Source organism: Mustelus asterias, chromosome 18, assembly GCF_964213995.1.
Source record: "Mustelus asterias chromosome 18, sMusAst1.hap1.1, whole genome shotgun sequence".
Classification (NCBI taxonomy): Eukaryota; Metazoa; Chordata; class Chondrichthyes; order Carcharhiniformes; family Triakidae; genus Mustelus; species Mustelus asterias.
Genome location: NC_135818.1, coordinates 82982900 through 83005069, shown reverse-complemented (window position 1 = coordinate 83005069; position 22170 = coordinate 82982900). Strand labels below are relative to the sequence as shown.

The following is a 22170-nucleotide window of genomic DNA, read 5'->3' as shown; positions in this document are numbered from 1 at the left end:
TGGAAGGCTACATTTATTTGGGTTCCAAAGGGCTCAGTCCCTTAGATTTTTCTTTTCGATATCAGTGATTTGGGTTTAAATGTAGGGGGCATGATTCAGAAGTTTGAAGATGACACAACATTGGTTTGTAATGTAGAAGGCAGCAGATTGCAGTAAGTGATCATTGGACCAGTCGGGTGAGCAGGAAAGTGACAATGGAATTCAGTCTCGGACATTGTGGGATAATGCATTTGTGAAGAGCCAACAAGGGAAGGGATTGCACCATCGATGTTTATAAACTGAGAAATACAGAGGAATCTTGGAGTGCATATCCACAAATCCCTGAAGGTAGCAGTGTGATAGAATAGTTAGGAATGCAGAGAGATACTTTCCTATATTAGTCAAGGCATATAATACATGAGCCAGAATTGTCTAAAGCATTAGTTAAGTCATAGCTAGAGTACTGTGGACAGATCAGCTTCCACCCCAAACTGATGTTATCATTGCGACAGCTGTTTGCATTTCCATAACTTCATCCAACTTCACCCCGGTCTCAGCTCATCTGCTGCTGAAACTCTCATTCATTCCTTTGTTACCCACAGACTTCACTATTCCAACACCTTTCAGGCTGTTCTCCCACATCCTGCCCTCAGTAAACTTGAAGTCATTCAAAACTCTGCAGCCCATGTCCTAACATGCATCAACGCCCATTCACCTAATGCCCCTATGCTCACTGACCCACATTTGCCCTTCAAGCAATGGCTTGATATTGAAATTCTCATCCTTGCTTCCAATACCCTCTCTCCCCCTCCCCCCACAGCCCATCCACCCACCACCATCTCTGTCATATCATATTCTGCAGCCGCACAACCCTCTGAGATATTGACGCTCATCTAATCCTGGCCCCTTGAGCATCCCTAATTTTAATTGCCCCACCATTGGTGGCCGTACTTCAGTTGCCTAGGCCCCAAGTTTGGGAATACTCTCCCTACACCTCTCCATCTCTCTCCCTCACTTTCCTCCTTTAAGGCCTTCTTTAACTCCACCTCTTCTGACCAAGCTTTGGCTGAAGTAATATCTCCCAGTGAGCTTGGGTGTCACATTTACAATGCTCCTGTGTATTGTCTTTACTATGTTAAAGACGCTATATAAAAATAAGTTGTTGTCAAAAAGCGGATTTGTATTTGGGAATGCATTAACCTACCAGGCTACAGACCAAGAGCTGGAAAGTAGGATTAAACTGGATTGTTCAGACAGTATGGGCATGTTGACCTCCTTTTGCACTGTAAATTTGTACGTTTCTATTAACTCGAGGCTACAGCAAACAATTCCATAGTCAATGGACAGGGTTTTTATTTTTGATTTACAGTAAGATGGAGAAGTGTTGGCCTTCACAAAACCCTGTTCAGAGCCTGTTGAACATCTTGCCTTTTTCTTGGTGATTGGCACTCGACCTTTACTTGTTTTTCTTCTTTCCCCTCTTTCATTTGTCTCTGAGCTATAAAAGCTCTCGCTCATCTGTCAGTTTGCAGTCTTGGCAAAGGAGCTACACTCAAAGCATCGACCTATATTTTCTGTTTTCAGGTACTGAGTGATCTGTTGTGTCTCTCCAACATTTGCATATTTTCTCTTTATCGCTCAGGTCCGCACCTGCCTTTCAGTAACATAGTCCACAGATTAAAAGAGACAGGGCAGGTATCTCTTTAGCCAGTTCCACTCTGTCTGCGGTATAAATTTAAGAAAAGCTAGGTGGGGTGGGGGGGGGGGGGGGGTCATAGAATCATAGAAACCCTACAGTGCAGAAAGAGGCCATTCGGCCCATCGAGTCTGCACCGACCACAATCCCACCCAGGCCCTACCCCTATATCCCTACATATTTACCTGCTAATCCCTCTGACCTACACATCTCAGGACACTAAGGGGCAATTTTAGCATGGCCAATCAACCTAACCTGCACATCTTTGGACTGTGGGAGGAAACCGGAGCACCCGGAAGAAACCCACGCAGACACGAGGAGAATGTGCAAACTCCACACAGACAGTGACCCGAGCCGGGATTCGAACCCAGGTCCCTGGAGCTGTGAAGCAGCAGTGCTAACCACTGTGCTACCGGTCGTGAGGGATGGTTGAAGAGGGAGCAGGGAGAGGATGAAGAAGAGAGATTGATACAGAGAAGGTTTGCAGTTTCACACTCCCATTCCCCTGCTCCACCCTCCATCCATCCTGGGGAACCTGGAGGAGTATACCAGTTTCATCCAATCTCAGCTTGAAGTAATAAGTATTGATCAAAGACTATGTATAGTCAATATATTCTATCAATATCATAACTAAGATACAGTAAGAGGAGATATTTTACCCCTGTTGTAATCTGATGTTGACATAATTTTGATATAATAGAGAAAAAATATCACATTTATATGGTAACTTTCATGTCTTCAGGACATCCTATAGGGCCTTACAATGAGGTGCTTCTGAATTGTAATCTGTCTTGTCGGGGAAGGTGGCAGCCAATTTAAACACAGATTTCACAAATGGCAATGAGATAGACAGCTAAATGGGTAAAATGGGTATAGAGGGATATGGGCCAAATGCAAGCAATTGGGACTAGCTTCGGGGTCTAAAAAAAAGCACAGCATGGACAAGTTGGGCTGAAGGGCCTGTTTCCATGCTGTAAACCTCGATGACTCTATGAGCCAAATGGCTAATAATTGTCCCTCAAAAAACATCATTTAAACACAATATCTGGTCATTTTCATGGGGCTGTTGGAGCTTGCTGTGTGCAAATTGGCTGTTGCATTTCCTACATTGCAATAGTGACTACTCTTCAAAAGGCACGTCATTGACTAAAGCATCTTGGGACACCTTGAGGTCATGAAAGGCACTTTATAAATACAAGTCTTTCCTTTCAAATAATCTGTTTTTAGCAATGTTGATTGAGGGGTGAATGTTGGCTAGGACACTGCCGGGAGCTCCCATGTTCTGAATAGTGCCATGGAATCTCTACATTCACATGGGAGGACAGACGCGACTGAGGTTTAATATCTCATCTAAATGATAGCACGTTTGCCCGTCAATGTAAATATCTGCATAGAGTAGGGCTTGAGTCCACGACCTCCTGATTCAGAGAGAGTTACCATCAAACCAAGGCTGACAAGTAAATAACTGAAAACATGGGTTGAGTTATAAGGAGAGGCTGGAAAGACTGGGACTTTTTTCCCTGGAGCGTAGACCTTGTAGAGGTCTATAAAATAATGAGGGGCATAGATCAGCTAGATAGTCAACATCTTTTCCCAAAGTAGGGGAGTCTAAAACTAGAGGGCATAGGTTTAAGGTGAGATACAAAAGGGTCCAGAGGGTTTTTTCTCACAGAGGGTTTCTGTGACGAGCTGCCAGAGGTAGTAGTAGAGGCGAGTACAATTTTGTCTTTTAAAAAGCATTTGGAGAGTTACATGGGTATGATGGGTATAGAGGGATATGGGCCAAATGCCAGCAATAGGGACTAGCTTAGTGGTATAAAAAAAAGGTGACATGGATAAGTTGGGCCGAAGGGCCTGTTTCCATACTGTAAACCTCTATGAGATCCTCATTTTATTCCTATAGTTTGGCTGTCTCTAGTAACCCGACACATCCTAGTGATGTTAAATACTTGTTTTAATTTCCTTCTGTAAACCTTTGCCAATTAAAATGAAGACCTGATACACCCAGTACCGAGGGACTAAAGTTCCATTGTACGATAATTGGCCTACTTTGCACAGTGCTGCTGAGTATGAGACAATCAAAGTGATTTTGTTTGTGGGAAAATCTGAATGGTTTTAAATCTTTTTGTGGCAGATTATCCACAAAAAAATAAATTCACAGCATTCTCTGCTGAACAGAGAAGAAATCAAGCTTAGTGATTGTATCTCACTGTTTGACCCATGCTGAAGATGCCCCACATCACATTGTGTTTCTAGCCATTTAGTTGCATACCGCATAACAAAGGCTCAACTGGGAGGGAAAAGTAACCAATATGTTTTCAAGTCTAACACATTAAGAGAATTGGCAACACTTCTGATCTCGTTCCTTCCCGTCAATGAAGTCTGCCTCTTCTGAAACTGGCAGGATGATCAAGAATGGATGCCTGCATGCTGTCTGCATGTTCTGGACAGTTAGATACAGTTCCTGACTGAAAAGAAATTGAACAAATTCCCTCTTGTTCTAGTCTTGTTCTCTATCTTCCAACCCGTCATAAAGACGTTGAATGATATCCGTCCAGGGATATGGATGTGTGCAGCATTTGATGGCCATCCCTAACTATCTTTGAGAGGTGCTGGTTATTGAACTGCTGAAGCCATTATGTTGTAGGTACACCCACAGTGCTGTTAGGATGCGAGTTCCAGGACTTTGACCCATTGACAGTGAAAGAATGGTGGTATGGTTCCAATTCAGACAGTGCATGTCTTGGACGGGAACTTGTAGGGGTAGTGTTCTCGTGCACCTACTGTCCTTGGCCTTTTAGGCAGTAGAGGTTACAAGTTTGGAAGGTGCTATCGAAGGAGCCTTGGCAGATGGCTGTAGCGCATCTTGTAGTTGGTACACACTGTGTGTCGGTGGTGGAGGGAGTGAATTTTAAGATGGGGGTGGAATGCCAATCAAGTGGGCTGCCCTGTCTTGGAATAGTGTCAAACTCCTTGAGCATTGGTGGAGTTGCACTTGGTGGAGAGTATTCCATCTTACTGCTGACATGAGCCTAATAGATAGTGGGCAGACTTTGGGGAGTCAGGAGGTTTGTTAGTTGCTGCAGAATTCCTAACCTCTGACCTGCTCTGGTAACCACAGCTAGTCCAGTTCAGTTTCTGGTTGATAGTAGTCACTAATGGTAGTTGATACAACCTACCTTTTCCACCATTATGGAAAGGTCGTGGCAGGCGCTTTTATTCTCTGTACTTTTATTTCAAATGAGGGAGTCTTGATTTGGGTATCAGTTTACAAGGCAACTCTTTAAGGTCTGTCGATTGCCACAGAAATCTGTAACATATACAAAAGCAACCATTATCTGAGCATCTTTATTCTGAATGTCGCTGTTGCAAGTACACATCTCCTGATTGTGTTATTGCTAAAGTCTAGTTAACATGACTATCACATTGTATGCTGTTACACAGTATGAAACAGTCCCACAGTTGTAACATGACAGGCTGTTTTCTATTCCTGGATTATTTTTGGTGGAAGATTTTTTTTCCTAACTGTTTTTAAGTTGTTGGATTTATAAATTTAATAGCCTGAGGGACTTGAGGTTGTTTTCGTTAGAGAGAAGAAGGTTAAGAGGTGACTTAATAAAGGCATACAAGATGATCAGAGGATGAGATAGGATGGATTGTGAGAGCCTTTTTCCTCGGATGGTGATGGCTAACACGAGGGGACATAGCTTTAACTTGAGGGGTGAGAGATATAGGACAGATGTTAGAGGTAGGTTCTTTACTCAGAGAGTAGTAAGGGCGTGGAATGCCCTGCCTGCAGCAGTAGTGGACTCGTCAACATTACGAGCATTCAAATGGTTATTGGATAAACATATGGATGATATTGGAATAGTGTAGATTAGAGGGGCTTTAGATTGGTTTCACTGGTCGGCGCAACATCGAGGGCCGAAGGGCCTGTACTGTGCTGTAATGTTCTATGTTCTAATAGCCATGTGAAATGTCTATGGCAGTGCAATGGTTATATTACTGGACTAATAATCCAATAGATCGGAGTTCAAATCCCACCATGGCACTCTGAGAATTCTGTCTTTGTTTTATGAAAGTTCTGGAATTAGAACAAACATTTGTTGTTAGTAAAAGTGACCATGAAGCTGTCAGAATTTTAAAAAAACACAACTGGTTCACTAATCTCCTCGAGGGAAAGAAACTCAACGTCCTTACCTGGTCTGGGCTATGTGTGACTCCAGTCACACACCAGTGAGGTTGACTCTTGGGTGTCCTCTGAAGTGGCCTAGCAAACCACTCAGTTGTATCAAACTGCCACCTCAAATGCCAACCTCAAAGGCTCATGACGAAGGCCCACTGCCACCTTCTTAGAGTAGCTGGGGACAGGCTGTATATGCTGGCCTTGCCACTGACCCGCCTCATATCCCATTAATCAAATTAAAAATAACTTCATAGAAACATGAATATGCATGTTCACAAATAGCTCCAATGATCAGATACCGTGGCAAAATGGCAATTGATGGTTTAGTTGTTTAAAAGAGAGAATGTTTTCAAAACTCTGTATGAAGTATCTGTTGAATATTTGTTAATGTTGTGCTCACTGAGATGCCTACATTAGATGCAAGCAGTTGTCCAGTTTCCATTCGGACCCTCAGGGCTTGCAAGGGCACTCCCAAAATAGATCTAATGTGACACAGTGCGGTGATTTACTTCATGCATCTTTATCCAACAGTTCGGAAGAGCACTTCCCACTGAATCAGTGGAACATTTTTCATTTACTCCTACAGCCATTGTATCACACTTTTCTTTAATTCTTGCATGGGGATGTGGGCATCACTGGCATGGCCAGCTTTTGTTGCCAATTCCAAAGTGCCCTTGAGAAAGGGTTTGGTGCACAATGAGGCCATTTCCAAGTTAACCACATTGCTGGGGTTCTGGAATCACATGTAGGTCAGACCTGGTAAGGGTGGCGGATTTCCTTCCCTGAAGGACATGAGTGAATCAGATGGGTTTTTACAACAATCAATGATAGTTTCGTGGTCACTATGACTGAGACTAAGTTTCAATTCCAGGTTTATTAATTACATTTTTGATGCCGTGGTGAGATTTGAAGCCTAGCCTCCAGAGTATTAGTCTGGACCTGTGGATTGCTCATTCAGTGAGATTACCATCACACCATCACCCCCCCCCCCCCCCCCCCCCCCCCCCCCCAACCTCTGGCATTGCCAATTTACACCTAATGTGCTCATTGAAGTACTGGATTGAAGCTGCCTAAACTTAAGGTGCCTCAGGGTTCTGGTGAAAGGTTTTTGGAGGGTTTAAAAGTGCTTAACTTGCAGTTTTCAGCCTCATTTCAGCCTCATTGTTCCACAGGACCAGGCTGAGGAGAAGGCAGTTGGTTTGTTCACTACATTTATTTATTTATTTTAAGTTAAATTTGTGTAAAAAATCGGAGGTTTTTTTTTAAAACAGGAAGTGGGCCCAGCAGGAGTCTGGGAAGGTTTTTGGAGGGTTTAAAAGTAGGCCGCACATTTGAGCGGGCAGCATCGTTAGTGGGCAGCAGAGTGAGCAGGAGGCAGAGTGAAAGCTGTAGGGCTTTGGCTCACAGGGCTTGGGCGAGCAGGGGTGAGTTAATTCATTTTTTGCTGTTTCTACCTGGTACTGGCAAGGTATCTAGAGGGGATGGGTGTGAAGGCAGTGCAATGTTCCTCTTGCACTATGTTCGAGGTGAGGGACGACGTCAGTGTCCCTGCTGATTATACCTGTGAGAAGTGCATCCATCTGCAGCTCCTCCAAAACCGTGTAAGGGAACTGGAGCTGGAGTTGGAGGAACTTAGGATCATTAGGGATGCAGAGATGGCCATAGACAGAAGCTTCAGGGATACAGTTACTCCGCGGAATGAAAATAGATGGGTGACGGTGAGAGGGGCTGGGAAGAAGCAGTCGGTGCAGGGATCCCCTGCGGTCGTTCCCCTTAGCAATAAGTATTCCGCTTTGGATACGGTTGAGGGGGACGACATACCAGTGGTGAGCCGCAGTGAGAGGATCTCCGGCACTGAGTCCGTCCCTGTGGCTCAGGAGGGTAAGGAGGAGAGCGGGAGGGCAATAGTTATTGGGGACTCGTTAGTTAGAGGGATAGATAGGAGGTTCTGTGGCAGCAAAAGAGACTCGAGGATGGTTTGTTGCCTACCGGATGCCAGGGTCCGTGACGTCTCGGACCGTGTTTTCCGGATTCTTAAGGGGGAGGGGAAACAGTCACAAGTCGTGGTACACATTGGTACCAACGACATAGGTAAGAGAAGGGACGGGGATTTAAAACAGGAATTTCGGGAGCTCGGCTGGAAGCTGAGAGCAAAGACAAAACATGTGGTCATCTCTGGTACGCTACCGGTGCCACGTGATAGCGAGTTGAGGAACAGGGAGAGAGTGCAGTTAAACATGTGGTTGCAGGGATGGTGCAGGAGGGAGGGTTTCAGATACGTGGATAATTGGAACACGTTCTGGGGAAGGTGGGACCTCTACAAACAGGACGGGGTGCACCTGAACCAGAGGGGCACCAATATCCTGGGAGGGAAATTTGCTACGGCTCTTCAGGGGGATTTAAACTAATTTGTCAGGGGAGTGGGAAAAGGAGTTGTAGTCCAGAAGTCAGTGTTGAGGGTGGTGAGGTATTGGGGAAGGTATCAAGGTCAAGGATGGGTACCGGTAGACAGGAAGATAGGTTGAAGTGTGTCTACTTCAATGCAAGGAGCATCCGGAACAAGGTGGATGAACTTGGGGCGTGGATTGCTACTTGGGACTACGATGTTGTGGCCATTACGGAGACGTGGGTAGAACAAGGACAGGAATGGTTGTTGGATGTTCCGGGGTATAGATGTTTCAGTAAGTGTAGGGAAGCTGGTAAAAGAGGTGGAGGAGTAGCATTGTTAATCAAGGATAGTTTAACGGCTGCGGAAAAGCACTTTGAGGGGGATATGCACACTGAGGTAATATGGGCTGCAGTTAGAAACAGGAAAGGAGCGGTCACGTTGCTAGGAGTTTACTATAGGCCCCCAAATAGTAATAGAGATGTGGAGGAAGAAATTGCTAAGCAGATTATGGATACGTGTGGGGGTCACAGGGTAGTTGTCATGGGGGACTTTAACTTTCCAAATATTGATTGGAACCTTTGTAGGTCAAATAGTTTGGATGGGGCACTTTTTGTGCAGTGTGTGCAGGAGGGTTTCCTGACACAATATGTGGATAGGCCGACAAGGGGTGAGGCCACATTGGATTTGGTACTGGGAAATGAACCGGGCCAAGTGTTAGATTTGGTTGTGGGAGAGAACTTTGGAGATAGTGACCACAATTCGGTGTCTTTTGTTATTGCAATGGAGAGGGATAGGGCCGGACGGCAGGGCAAGGCTTACAATTGGGGGAGAGGTAATTATGATGCGATTAGGCAAGAATTAGGGGGCATAAGTTGGGAACAGAAACTGTCAGGGAAAGGCACTGATGAAAAGTGGAACTTTTTCAAGGAACAAATACTGGGTGTCCTTGATAGGTATGTCCCTGTCAGGCAGGGAGGAAATGGCCGAGTGAGGGAACCGTGGTTCACAAAAGAGGTGGAATGTCTTGTGAAAAGGAAGAGGGAAGCTTATGTAGGGATGAGGAAACAAGGTTCAGATGGCTCGACTGAGGGTTACAAGTTAGCAAGGAACGAGCTGAAAAAGGGGCTGAGGAGAGCTAGGAGGGGACATGAGAAGTCCTTGGCGGGTCGGATCAAGGAAAACCCCAAGGCTTTTTACTCTTATGTGAGGAATAAAAGAATGACCAGGGTGAGGTTAGGGCCGGTCAAGGACAGTGGTGGGAACTTGTGTATGGAATCAGTAGAGATAGGCGAGGTGATGAATGAATACTTTTCTTCAGTGTTCACCAAGGAGAGGGGCCATGTTTTTCAGGAAGAGAAGGTGTTACAGGCTAATAGGCTGGAGGAAATAGATGTTCGGAGGGAGGATGTATTGGCAGTTTTGAATAAACTGAAGGTCGATAAGTCCCCTGGGCCTGATGAAATGTATCCTAGGATTCTTTGGGAGGCGAGGGATGAGATTGCAGAGCCTTTGGCTTTGATCTTTGGGTCCTCGCTGTCCACGGGGATGGTGCCAGAGGACTGGAGAGTGGCAAATGTTGTTCCTCTGTTTAAGAAAGGGAATAGAAATGACCCTGGTAATTATAGACCGGTTAGTCTGACTTCGGTGGTTGGTAAATTGATGGAAAAGGTCCTTAGGGATGGGATTTACGACCATTTAGAAAGATGCGGATTAATCCGGGATAGTCAGCACGGATTTGTGAAGGGCAAATCGTGCCTCACAAATTTGATAGAATTTTTTGAGGAGGTAACTAGGTGTGTTGATGAAGGTAGGGCGGTTGATGTCATCTACATGGATTTTAGTAAGGCGTTTGATAAGGTCCCCCATGGTCAGCTTATGATGAAAATAAGGAGGTGTGGGATAGAGGGAAAGTTGGCCGATTGGATAGGTAACTGGCTGTCTGATCGAAGACAGAGGGTGGTGGTGGATGGAAAATTTTCGGACTGGAGGCAGGTTGCTAGCGGAGTGCCGCAGGGATCGGTGCTTGGTCCTCTGCTCTTTGTGATTTTTATTAATGACTTAGAGGAGGGGGCTGAAGGGTGGATCAGTAAATTTGCTGATGACACCAAGATTGGTGGAGTAGTGGATGAGGTGGAGGGGTGTTGTAGGCTGCAAAGAGACATAGATAGGATGCAAAGCTGGGCTGAAAAATGGCAAATGGAGTTTAACCCTGATAAATGTGAGGTGATTCATTTTGGTAGGACTAATTTAAATGTGGATTACAGGGTCAAAGGTAGGGTTCTGAAGACTGTGGAGGAACAGAGAGATCTTGGGGTCCATATCCACAGATCTCTAAAGGTTGCCACTCAAGTGGATAGAGCTGTGAAGAAGGCATATAGTGTGTTAGCTTTTATTAACAGGGGGTTGGAGTTTAAGAGCCGTGGGGTTATGCTGCAACTGTACAGGACCTTGGTGAGACCGCATTTGGAATATTGCGTGCAGTTCTGGTCACCTGACTATAAGAAGGATGTGGAAGCGCTGGAAAGAGTGCAGAGGAGATTTACCAGGATGCTGCCTGGTTTGGAGTGTCGGTCTTATGAGGAAAGGTTGAGGGAGCTGGGGCTGTTCTCTCTGGAGCGGAGGAGATTGAGGGGAGACTTAATAGAGGTTTATAAAATGATGAAGGGGATAGATCGAGTGAACGTTCAAAGACTATTTCCTCGGGTGGATGGAGCTATTACGAGGGGGCATAACTATAGGGTTCATGGTGGGAGATATAGGAAGGATATCAGAGGTAGGTTCTTCACGCAGAGAGTGGGTGGGGTGTGGAATGGACTGCCTGCAGTGATAGTGGAGTCAGACACTTTAGGAACATTTAAGCGGTTATTGGATAGGCACATGGAGCACACCAGGATGATAGGGAGTGGGATAGCTTGATCTTGGTTTCAGATGAAGGTCGGCACAACATCGTGGGCCGAAGGGCCTGTTCTGTGCTGTACTGTTCTATGTTCTATGAAAGTGGAACTGACTAATCCGTGTTTCTTAAAATGACTTTTTAATTCTGGCAATTAGGATGAAGAGTCGGACACCAGCTTGAGGGAAGCGAGGTCAGATGGTCTGCCTGATGCACTGCATGATAAAAATGGTTCGCCTTCCAGCTGTTTCACTACAGACAGTGGCTGTGAGTATACACTGGGCCTTCCCTACCAGCAGGCTGCTGTGTCAGGTGTAGTATTGACAGGCTGATGTGACAGATATAGGGTCTGGATTCTGGCCAGCATTCTGCCATTGATGAATATCCCCAATTACAAAGCTGCTACCCAAGTGTCATTGGTTTCATTGCACGATGCCAATCCTAACATAATCTTTGCATTTATGCATTCGTTGTGGGGGAGTGATTCATCTATATTTTTCAAAGATTTCTGTTAAGTTCCCCAATGGAAATATTTCCTTTTGTTTAGAATCATAGAATCCCTACAGTGCAGGAGGAGGCCATTTGGCCCATCGAGTCTGTACCGGCCACAATCCCACCGAGGCCCTATTCCTGTAACCCCACATATCTACCTGCTAATCCCCTGACACAATGGGGCAATTTAGCATGGCCAATCAACCTAACCCGCACGTCTTTGGCCTGTGGGAGGAAACTGGAGCACCCGGAAGAAACCCATACAGATACGGGGAGAACGTGCAAACTCCACACAGGCAATGACCCAAGCCAGGAATCGAACACGGGTCCTTGCAGATAAAAATGTTGCCGTTGCAGGTGTCGGCATGGACTGCTGTCCCTGCATCAGGCTTGCAACCTCCTGAAGATCTGATATGAAGCATGACCATTAGTGCAAGATCAAAATTGATGTGTGCATCTTTGGCACAGCCTAAAATCCAGAGAATTTGTATCACAAGAACAGGGCATTCTGCCCAATTTGTCTGTGCTGGTGTTCATGCTGCACATGGGCCTCCTGCCATTCTACCTCATCCGGCCCTATCTGATTATCCTGTTCATTTCTCCCTTGTGAACTGATCCAGCTTCCCCTTAACTGCGCTTGCACTATTCCTTCTGTTAGTATTTGAACCATTCTCTGAGAAGGAGTAATCTTCTGAAATCTTTATTCAATTTATTGTTAACTAGGGGGCATAAGTATAAGAGAGTTCTGGATTCCCCACAGGTAGACGCATTTTGTTCTAAGTCTACCCTGTCAAACCCTTTCCTAATTTAAAAAATACTCTATTTCATCACTCCTCAGTCTCTCTTTTCCAAAGAAAAGAATCCCAGCCTGTTCAACCTTGCCTGGTGGTTATCATTTCTCAGTTCTCATGTCATTTAGGGACGGCACGGTGGCACAGTGGTTAGCACTGCTGCCTCACAGCGTCAGGGCCCTGGGTTCAATTCTGGGGTCACTGTCTGTGTCGAGTTTGCACGTTCTCCCCGTGTCTGCATGGGTTTCCTCCAGGTGCTCCGGTTTCCTCCCACACTCCAAAAATGTGCGGGTTAAGTTGATTGGTCATGCTAAATTGACCCTTAGTGTCAGGGGACTAACAGTGTAAATATGTGGGGTTACGGGAATGGGGCCTGGGTGGGATTGTGGTTGGTGCAGACTCGATGGGCTGAATGGCCTCCTTCTGCATTGTAGGAATTCTATGATTCTATATCTTTTTCATATTATTGCCACAGTCATTTAAGGAGACCAGAGCTGGTTCTCCCAAGTCCATTAATTCCTTACCTTAAGTTGCACTGCTTAAAGTTTTTTTGATTTGACACTGGTCAGTTAATGGGGTGGCTGTTCACATTTAATGTTGGGAGTTTTATTTTAACATTGTTTCATGCTGGGTATGACATTGGTTGTGTGACCCAATTGGCGCCATTTTGGAACAGCCTCTCCAGCTCCCCGACCCTCCTGCACTCTTCCTGGTGACCCCCCCCCCCCGCCTCCACCACCACCCTGGTGCCCAACGTTCCTGCTCTCTGGCCGATCCACCCTCTCGTCAACCTTCCAATTCACGGCTTACTGCGGTGATCTGCAACTTGAAGAAGTTCTTGCTCCAGAGTTGTTGTTCCTGCCTCTTGCCACTCACCTCCCAAGTCCTCGCTCACTGCAGGGGTTTGAGAGAGGGGAGTGGCGAGCAGGAGAGGTGAGGTTCAGGGAAGGGTTGGCCAGCAGCTGGAAGGTCCGGTGGGCAGGGTGTACGATAAGCCGGGGGTTCGGCAAACATAAAGAGTGGCGACTGGGAGGATCGGGGAGCGGGGGAGGTGGCACGCTGGAAGTAACTAGAAAGAGTTAGCATATTTATTTAGTGATTTTAAATGTAATGTATTCTAATGTTATTTTATTTAAAAATGTAGAAATTTGGAGTATTTCAATTTACAGGTCACAGAATCTCTATAGTGCAGAAGAAGGCCATTCAGCCCATCGAGACTGCATCTACTCTCCGACAGAGCATCTTACCAGGCCCTATCCCCATAACCCTACATGTTTATCCCGCTAATTCCCCTAACCATACACATCCTGGGCACTAAGGGACAATTTAGCATGTCCAATTCATCTAACCCGCACAACTTTGGATTGTGGGAGGAAACTGGAGCACCCGGAGGAAACCCACACAGACACGGGGAGAATGTGCGAACTCCACACACACACAGTGACCCAAGGCTGGAATCGAACCCGGGTCCCTGGCGCTGTGAGGCAGCAGTGCTAACCGCTGTGCCACCCGAAAATGGTTTAATGCTCTTTTCTGAGGAGAAAGGCCCCAGAAAATCTAATTACAGTGTTTTACATTGGTTGTAAAGGGAAGATCTAACCTGATAACAGCGATTCGCTTAAAGTTGTGTTTTTTCACAAACACAATTATAACCTTAAGCGAGGACTTGCTCTGTTGTCAAACCAAGGCCCTATCAAAGCTTTATGTAACTGCCCTGCTTTTCAATACTATCCATTTAGAAATCATTGTCAGTGCTTTGTTTGCGTTTTGATGGCCTTGTTAATTTGCCTTTTTCATTGTGGTGTGTATAACAAAGCTTCCACATCACTGCCGAATAGAGACAGAATGAGTGAGAGAAAACGGAGAGTATTTAATATACATATATATATATAAATAAATGGGAAATTGTTTTTACTCAAAGTCTTTTGTGAAGAAAAAATATTGGACATGACAGGGTGAAGTAGGAGGATAAATGAGAATTCCCACTGAGATTGTGAAACATTGCACAGAATGCAGTAATGGAGAGCCAAGGATTTGAGACAAGATCCTTCAACGGTCTGATGTTTAACCTGATATTTGCCATTGTTTGTTGACATGGTTCAGTTTGTGTCCAGTTGTCTTGTTTTACCATAATTGGCATTCACACCCCTCTTAGAGGAAAGGTGATGGGCTAGTGGTATCATCGTTAGACTATTAATCCGGAAACTCAGCTAATGTTCTTGGGACCCGGGTTTGAATCCTGCCACAGCAGATGGTGGGATTTCAATTCAATAAAAATATCTGGAATTAAGAATCCAATGATGACCATGAAACCATTGTCGATTGTCGGAAAAACCCATCTGGTTCACTGATGTCCTTTAGGGAAGGAAATCTGCCGTCCTTACTCGGTCTGGCCTACATGTGACTCCAGACCCGCAGCAATGTGGTTGACTCTCAACAGCCTTTGGGCAACTAGGGATGGGCAATAAATGCTGGCCAGCCAGCGACCCTATGTCCCACGAATGTATTAAAAAAAAATTTCAATCTGCTCCCTTCCTCAGTATTCAGGTGGTAAGTTATCTGCTCATTCTGGCAGTGGTTTCAGCAGCACTGTGCTAGTGATAGCGTAATTATCTTAATTCCTGCTCTCAATTACACTCCACTGATTCCCCAGTAGACGTAGGGATTGGCCGTGATGCTCCTGTGGTGGAATAGTCCAATGGGACTTGCTTTGTTGGTTCAGATATAAAGAATGGCAAGGTTACGAAGGGCATTCATCAAAGGTTTGGCTGGGTAGAGAAGCAGAGAAATTCTGAGGGTGCTGGGTAACCTCTTTGAAGGGATTTCAGAAATGAATTCAGCTTGTGAGATTTGGTCATTTATCTTGCTCCAGTATTTACCACATACCCTTTCTGCCCACCAGTATGCCTCTTTAAGAGAGGAGATGAGGGACACAGCTAGCTGGTGTTTGAATTGTGCGGGGGTTCACAATGCCTTTATATTCAAACTTGGCATGTGAGTGTCATAGGCAAAGCCAGCATTTGTTGCCCTTGAGAAGGTGAGCTGGTTCTTAAACTGCTGCAGTGCACGTGGTGCGTATGCGCCCACAGTGCTTATTCTCTGCTGCAGTTTGATGCAACATGGTTAGCACTGCTGCTTCACAGCGCCGGGGAGCCGGGTTCGATTCCCGGCTTGGGTCACTGTCTGTGTGGAGTCTGCACATTCTCCCCATGTCTGCGTGGGTTTCCTCCGGGTGCTCCAGTTTCCTCCCACAGTCTGAAAGACGTGCTGGTCAGGTGCATTGGCCATGTTAAATTCTCCCTCGGTGTACCCGAACAGGCGCCGGAGTGTGGCGACTAGGGGATTTTCACATTAACTTCATTGCAATGTTAATGTAAGCCTACTTGTGGCACTAATAAATAAAAACTTAAAAAATAATTGATTGGCTTGCTAGGCTGTTTCAAAAGGCAGTTAAGAGTTAACCACATTGTTGTGTGTCTGGAGTCACGTGTTAGCCACTCCAGGTTACAATGGCAAATTGACCCCTGGAGAGATTTAGTGAGGAAGATGGGTTTTAACAACAACCTAGTAGTGATCACTGTTACTGAGACTAGCAATTGATTCCAAATTTATTAATTACATTAATTTAAATTCCCTTCCCCCACTGGCTGGCACAGTGAGAAGTGAACTCATGTCTCTGGAGTATTAGTCCAGGCCTCTGAATTAATAGTCCAGTAACATTATCACTATGCTACTGTGCCCTCTAACTTTTCTTTGATGTGAGAAACCTGTCTGTTGCACTGCGCTGATATATTCAAGATTGCTGATTGGACGCGCATGTCTTAAATTGTTGTGCGTATGTTGGATTGGTACAGCTTGTTTATCGAATCATAGAATCCCTACAGTGCAGGAGGAGGCCATTCAGCCCATCGAGTCTGCACTGACAACAATCCCACCCAGACCCTATCCCGGAACCCCACTAATCTGGCTGACACTAGGGTTAATTTTAGCGTGGCCAATCAACCTAACCCGCACATCTTTGGGCTGTGGGACGAAAACAGAGCACCCGGAGGAAACCCACGCAGACACGGGGAGAATGTGCAGACTTCACACAGATGTTGTTGTCCGGAATGATACATTCAGGATGACCATGTCCCCCCATGCAGCTCAGAAAGAGCTTTGGTGGGAAAGTGGAGGAGGGAAGAATCTCGGTGCCATTAACTCTCTCTTCCAGACAAGTCGCTGAGTGCTGTGATTCTTTTTCCTTGCAGCACCAGACGGCAGGCGCAGAAATCTGCCTTCCGGAAAGCGAGACGCAAGCCGAGGACGTGAGCTCAGCAGGGCTACTAATGGAAGAAAGTCTCCCGCAGAAAAAGACAAGTATTAGGCCATAAAGAGCAAGCGACATTGTCTGTTTCTCCAGCAGCTTTAATGGATGGCGCGTACCTTGTATCAAGCAGGGTGGCTGTGAGCGTTTACTGAAACATGTTTCCATCCATTATACGCATGGTAGCAGCAGGCACTCTCTGAGTGCCTCTAAAAGCCCAGTCTTTTCAATTTACTTCCTTTGTATTACCAACACAAGAAGCCTGTGCCAAAATTAATATCGCAAAGAGAAACTCCTCAATGCCACTGTTTTGAAAGCTGTAAAAATTCTACATTTACAGGTCAACCTGATGCAGTTCACGGACGAATGTGTTTGCTAGATATTGGCCAGAGGCTCTTAGCTTCAAATATTTAAGCTACCTTTAAAAATGATCCTTCAAAGCAATTTAACAGCAGATATAATGTGTGAGAAGGGACGGCTCACCAGGATCTTTCATTACACATGACATAAAAGGACCGTGGAGAGGCGGTAGGTAGTGGAAACGGAATGTTGTCCACCTCCACTCTTTCTGTCTCTGTCTGTCTTTGTCTCTGTCTCTCTCTCTCTCCCTCAATTCTGGGCGCCACACTTTAGGAGGGATGTGAAGACATAGGGTGAAGAAACGATTTACCAGAATTTTTCTGGAGGTGAGGGCCTTGGTCATGTGGACAATTGGAGACATTGAGGCCATTCTCCTTAGAGAAGAGAAGGTTGACGAGTGATTTTATAGAGATGTTCAAAATCATGAAGGGTCTTGGCAGAGTAGATGGAGAGAAACTGTTCCCACTGGGGGAAGGGTCAAGAAACAGAGGATACCAAATGAAAGTAATTGGCAAAATAGTAAAAAAAATTTTACACAGCGAGCGGTTAGTTTCTGGGACAGATGCTGAGACCATCAATGGAGGCAGCATCCATTGGAACAGGAGACTTCATTCTCCAATGACAGGGTTGCGAATGATCCATGGTCCAAATGATCCCTGCGGAGGAGTTCCCTCTCCTCTCTGAGGTACAGGTTGGCTTTGGGCTTCTTAATCCTTGACTTGTTCCCACACGTCCAAGGGAACCTCTGGGAAGATTGCGCCAATTGGGGATGCCACTGGCAAGAGCGGACCCGGGAACCCCATGTAGTCCTGATGTCAGGATCCCGAAGCCTGCAGTAACGGCCAGCCCTATAACCTGCATCGGATTGTGAAATAAAATGAAGCAGACAGTCATCTTGCTCTGTATAAATTCAGTCTGAGAAGAAAGGCTGGGGTAATATCTCTTCTCCCCATCCTACGATGTTTTCAGTTAGCTCAGTGGCAAGCTGCAAGAGCAAGATTTGGCCTTGCCAACTTATACCAGCTAAACTGAGCCTTCATGAATGAGTCTCTGCAGGTCTGCACATTGCTGCGAATTATATAAATATCAGTTACTTTTATCTTCAGGATTCATTAACCTCCTGGATGAACTTCACATCAGTCATCTGGAGGGACTGTATTTTAGATGGCAAGTGGAGGAGAGCGGTTCAGCTTTAGACTGGTGGCTGAAAATCACAGAGGCTGCAGCCAATTTCAGAAGATGATGATATTGCAGTTCATAGAGTGCCAAAGTCATTATGTTTACAAGATCCCATATATCTCAGTAGCTGTAATTCCACAACCCGTTTAGGTTGATTTAGCTTCTTCGACGGAACTGCAGCTGCCACACTGCACTGAGTATAAAGAGTCTCCAGAGTCTCTGCACTTCATCAGAAACCTTGCACTTCAACGCCCTAATGGGGAAACATACTGAGAGACACAGGGGGGGGGAATGCTCAGCTGCTGCAGGTACCAAAGACTCAATGAAACTGGAGGGTAAAGGTAGCATTGCGTCTGTATGAGGAAGCATTTCCATAATAAGGGAGAGGGGTGTCCAAAGGCTGGCCCACAGAGACAGACATCACATTTTGGCTTTCCATTCACCAACAATGTGCCTTATACAGAACCGAATCTGAACAATTTTCAGGGCCTCTCTTTATACAGTCATTGTCTTCCTTACGCAATATCCTGGGCAGGCGAACTAGAGATGGTTTCCGTCCCATTGAAATTTGTGGATCAGGTGGAGCATCCCTCAATTGGTTACAAGTCAGCTGGAAAGTCTTATTCACTGGCAAAGAACAAAGAAAAGTACAGCACAGGAACAGGCCCTTCGGCCCTCCAAGCTTGTGCTGACCATGCTGCCCTAACTAAATTTAAAAAAACCTTCTGCTCTTATTCGGTCCGTATCCCTCTATTCCCTCCCTATTCATGTATCCATCCAGATGCCTCTTAAATGTTGCTAAGGTGCTAATCCACCACCTCCTCTGGCTGCGCATTGCAAGCACCCACCACTCTCTGCGTGAAAAACTTCCCCCGCACATCTCCCTTAAACTTTCCCCCCTCCCCTTGATCCTGTGCCCCTCCCCACCTTGTTATTGACACTTCCACCCTGGGACAAAGCCTTTGACTATCCACCCTGTCTATGCTTCTCATCATTTTGTAGACCTCTATCAGGTTTCCCCTCAGCCTCCGTCTTTCCAGCGTAAACAATCCTAGTTTATTCAACCTCTCCTCATTGCCAACACCCTCGAGATCAGGCAACATCCTGGTCAACCTTCTTTGCATTCTCTCCAAAGCTTCCATGTAATGGCCACGTAATGGTGGAGGAAAAGAAATGGATAAATTGCACTGTAATTTTTTAACTCTAAAGGCAAATTTTTAAAACAACAATTGATTCCTAATAAATGCGTTGCTCATTCCAGCAAAGACTTTCAATAAATTAAATCCATCACATTGAGACCCACTCTGCATAATTCCAGTGGACTAAACCAAAATCCATTCACTTCCACTATTTATAATCCCAGCGCACCAAACTATTATCTATACATTCCCAGGATTTGCAATCCCAACTTGCCAAAAGCTGACTATCTTCTCCCATTAACTAGGCTCTCTTGTGGTGCTATAAGCACTGACATGGTGCTTAAATTATCTCACAGAGCGAGAGTCCTGAAAGGTGATTCCTTTCCAATGTTTCATTCTGCCAGCAATATCCAGCCTCAATGAGTAACTGCTCACCAGTAGAAAACCTTCACTCCGAGCACGTTTTAACTGGGTCAAAGTCTGCACTCAGTCTGGTCATGATGGCTGTAGCAGTGCAAGGATGAGTGCACATTATCCAACGTGTAGCTACATGGCCTGCTCCGGTGCTGTTATTGGTCCCATTGGTTATAGCTCCTCTTTACTGGACCACCATTTTCACTCCCTGCGAGGTGTCTAATGCTGTGTGCAATTCTACTACATGATTGCTGGAACATACCGCTGCCCAGCATGGTTCTCTCTGCCCAGCCAAGCTCCAAAGAGATATTAGTTGCCATGCTTGGTGGCAGCACCACATTCCAGAGCAATATGTCCAGAGCTAAGACATAAAGTGCTCTGCAATTAAGCAAGATACTGTGACTATAAAGCGAAAATTCTGGAAAAGCTCAGCAGCATCTGTGGAGAGAGCAATAGAGGTAACATTTTGAGTTCACTGATTCTTCCAAATGCTGAGTTTTCCAGCACCTTCTGTTTTTATTTTACACTATATAATATAAAATACCCTACCAGTTTTCCACTTACATTCACCCTTCAGGTGAGATGTTAAACCGAATTCTGATGATTGAGCAGATGGACGTTAAAGATTTCCTCTGATAATTTTTGAAGAAGTTAGGAATTATTCTCGAGTCCTGGCCAAAATTCATCCTTCAGTTAACACCTTCTCAAAACAGACTATGTGCATCATGGCTGTTTGGGGGGGAGATAGGCTGGTGCATCTACCCATTTGTAGTCTCTGCACTTCACATAACCTTGTGCTATATGCTTTGAGGCATCTCAACGAGATTAGGCACTATATGAATGCAGGTCTATTTATTTACTTATCATATAATCTACATTTTACTCAACAAAATAATCAAATTAAGCCTCGGTTGCCGAATTAGAAGAGTTCAGGTGCACAAAATGTAAATGTTTTATTTTTCATCTGAAGTGACCTGGACATCCTGATCCCCATGTGTAATTCCTCATGGATTATTTGGATGGAGTTGTAATATGCCACTCAGGTTTTTTTTAAGCAATGCGGGCTTGTTGTTTTAATAAGATCACTGTACAGATTGATTTAATGATTGCTGTAATACTTTTTTTTAATGACTAAAGATGAAAAGAATTTTAATAAATGCACTATTGACAACTTTTACTGACTGTAAATGTATTTATTTCCTAAAGGGCCTTTACCTCGCATGGCTAATGGGCAGGGAATGATCTCATCAAGGTGAAGGATGGTAATGATCTTTAGTTATGATCTTTCAAAAGTCACTGGAGTCAGGGAAAGTCCCAGAGGATTGGAAAATCGCTGTTGTAACCCCACTGTTCAAGAAGGGAACAAGAAAAAAGATGGAAAATTATAGGCCAATTAGCCTAACCTCAGTTGTTGGCAAAATTCTAGAATCCATCGTTAAGGATGAGATTTCTAAATTCTTGGAAGTGCAGGGTCGGATTAAGACAAGTCAGCATGGATTTAGTAAGGGGAGGTCGTGCCTGACAAACCTGTTAGAGTTCTTTGAAGAGATAACAAATAGGTTAGACCAAGGAGAGCCAATGGATGTTATCTATCTTGACTTCCAAAAGGCCTTTGACAAGGTGCCTCACGGGAGACTGCTGAGTAAAATAAGGGCCCATGGTATTCGAGGCAAGGTACTAACATGGATTGACGATTGGCTGTCAGACAGAAGGCAGAGAGTTGGGATAAAAGGTTCTTTCTCAGAATGGCAACCGGTGACAAGTGGTGTCCCGCAGGGTTCAGTGTTGGGGCCACAGCTGTTCTCTTTATATATTAACGATCTAGATGACGGGACTGGGAGCATTCTGGCCAAGTTTGCCGATGATACAAAGATAGGTGGAGGGGCAGGTAGTATTGAGGAGGTGGGGAGGCTGCAGAAAGATTTAGACAGTTTAGGAGAGTGGTCCAAGAAGTGGCTGATGAAATTCAACGTGGGCAAGTGCGAGGTCGTACACTTTGGAAAAAAGAATAGAGGCATGGACTATTTTCTAAACGGTGACAAAATTCATAATGCTAAAGTGCAAAGGGACTTGGGAGTCCTAGTCCAGGATTCTCTAAAGGTAAACTTGCAGGTTGAGTCCGTAATTAAGAAAGCAAATGTAATGTTGTCATTTATCTCAAGAGGCTTGGAATACAAAAGCAGGGATGTACTTCTGAGGCTTTATAAAGCACTGGTTAGGCCCCATTTGGAGTACTGTGAGCAATTTTGGGCCCCACACCTCAGGAAGGACATACTGGCACTGGAGCGGGTCCAGCGGAGATTCACACGGATGATCCCAGGAATGGTAGGCCTGACATACGATGAA

At 45.2% G+C, this 22170-nt stretch overlaps 1 protein-coding gene across 1 annotated transcript in view; it reads left to right on the top strand.

The window, feature by feature from the left end:
* cep128 (centrosomal protein 128) overlaps positions 1-16792 on the top strand; it is a 323727-nt gene extending 306935 nt beyond the window's left edge. Inside the window, exons 22-23 of the mRNA XM_078234447.1 lie at positions 11302-11410; positions 16677-16792. Of these exons, the coding sequence (XP_078090573.1) occupies positions 11302-11410; positions 16677-16792 (225 nt within the window). The remainder of the gene's footprint in view (positions 1-11301; positions 11411-16676) is intronic.
* The last annotated feature ends 5378 nt before the right edge of the window (positions 16793-22170 follow it).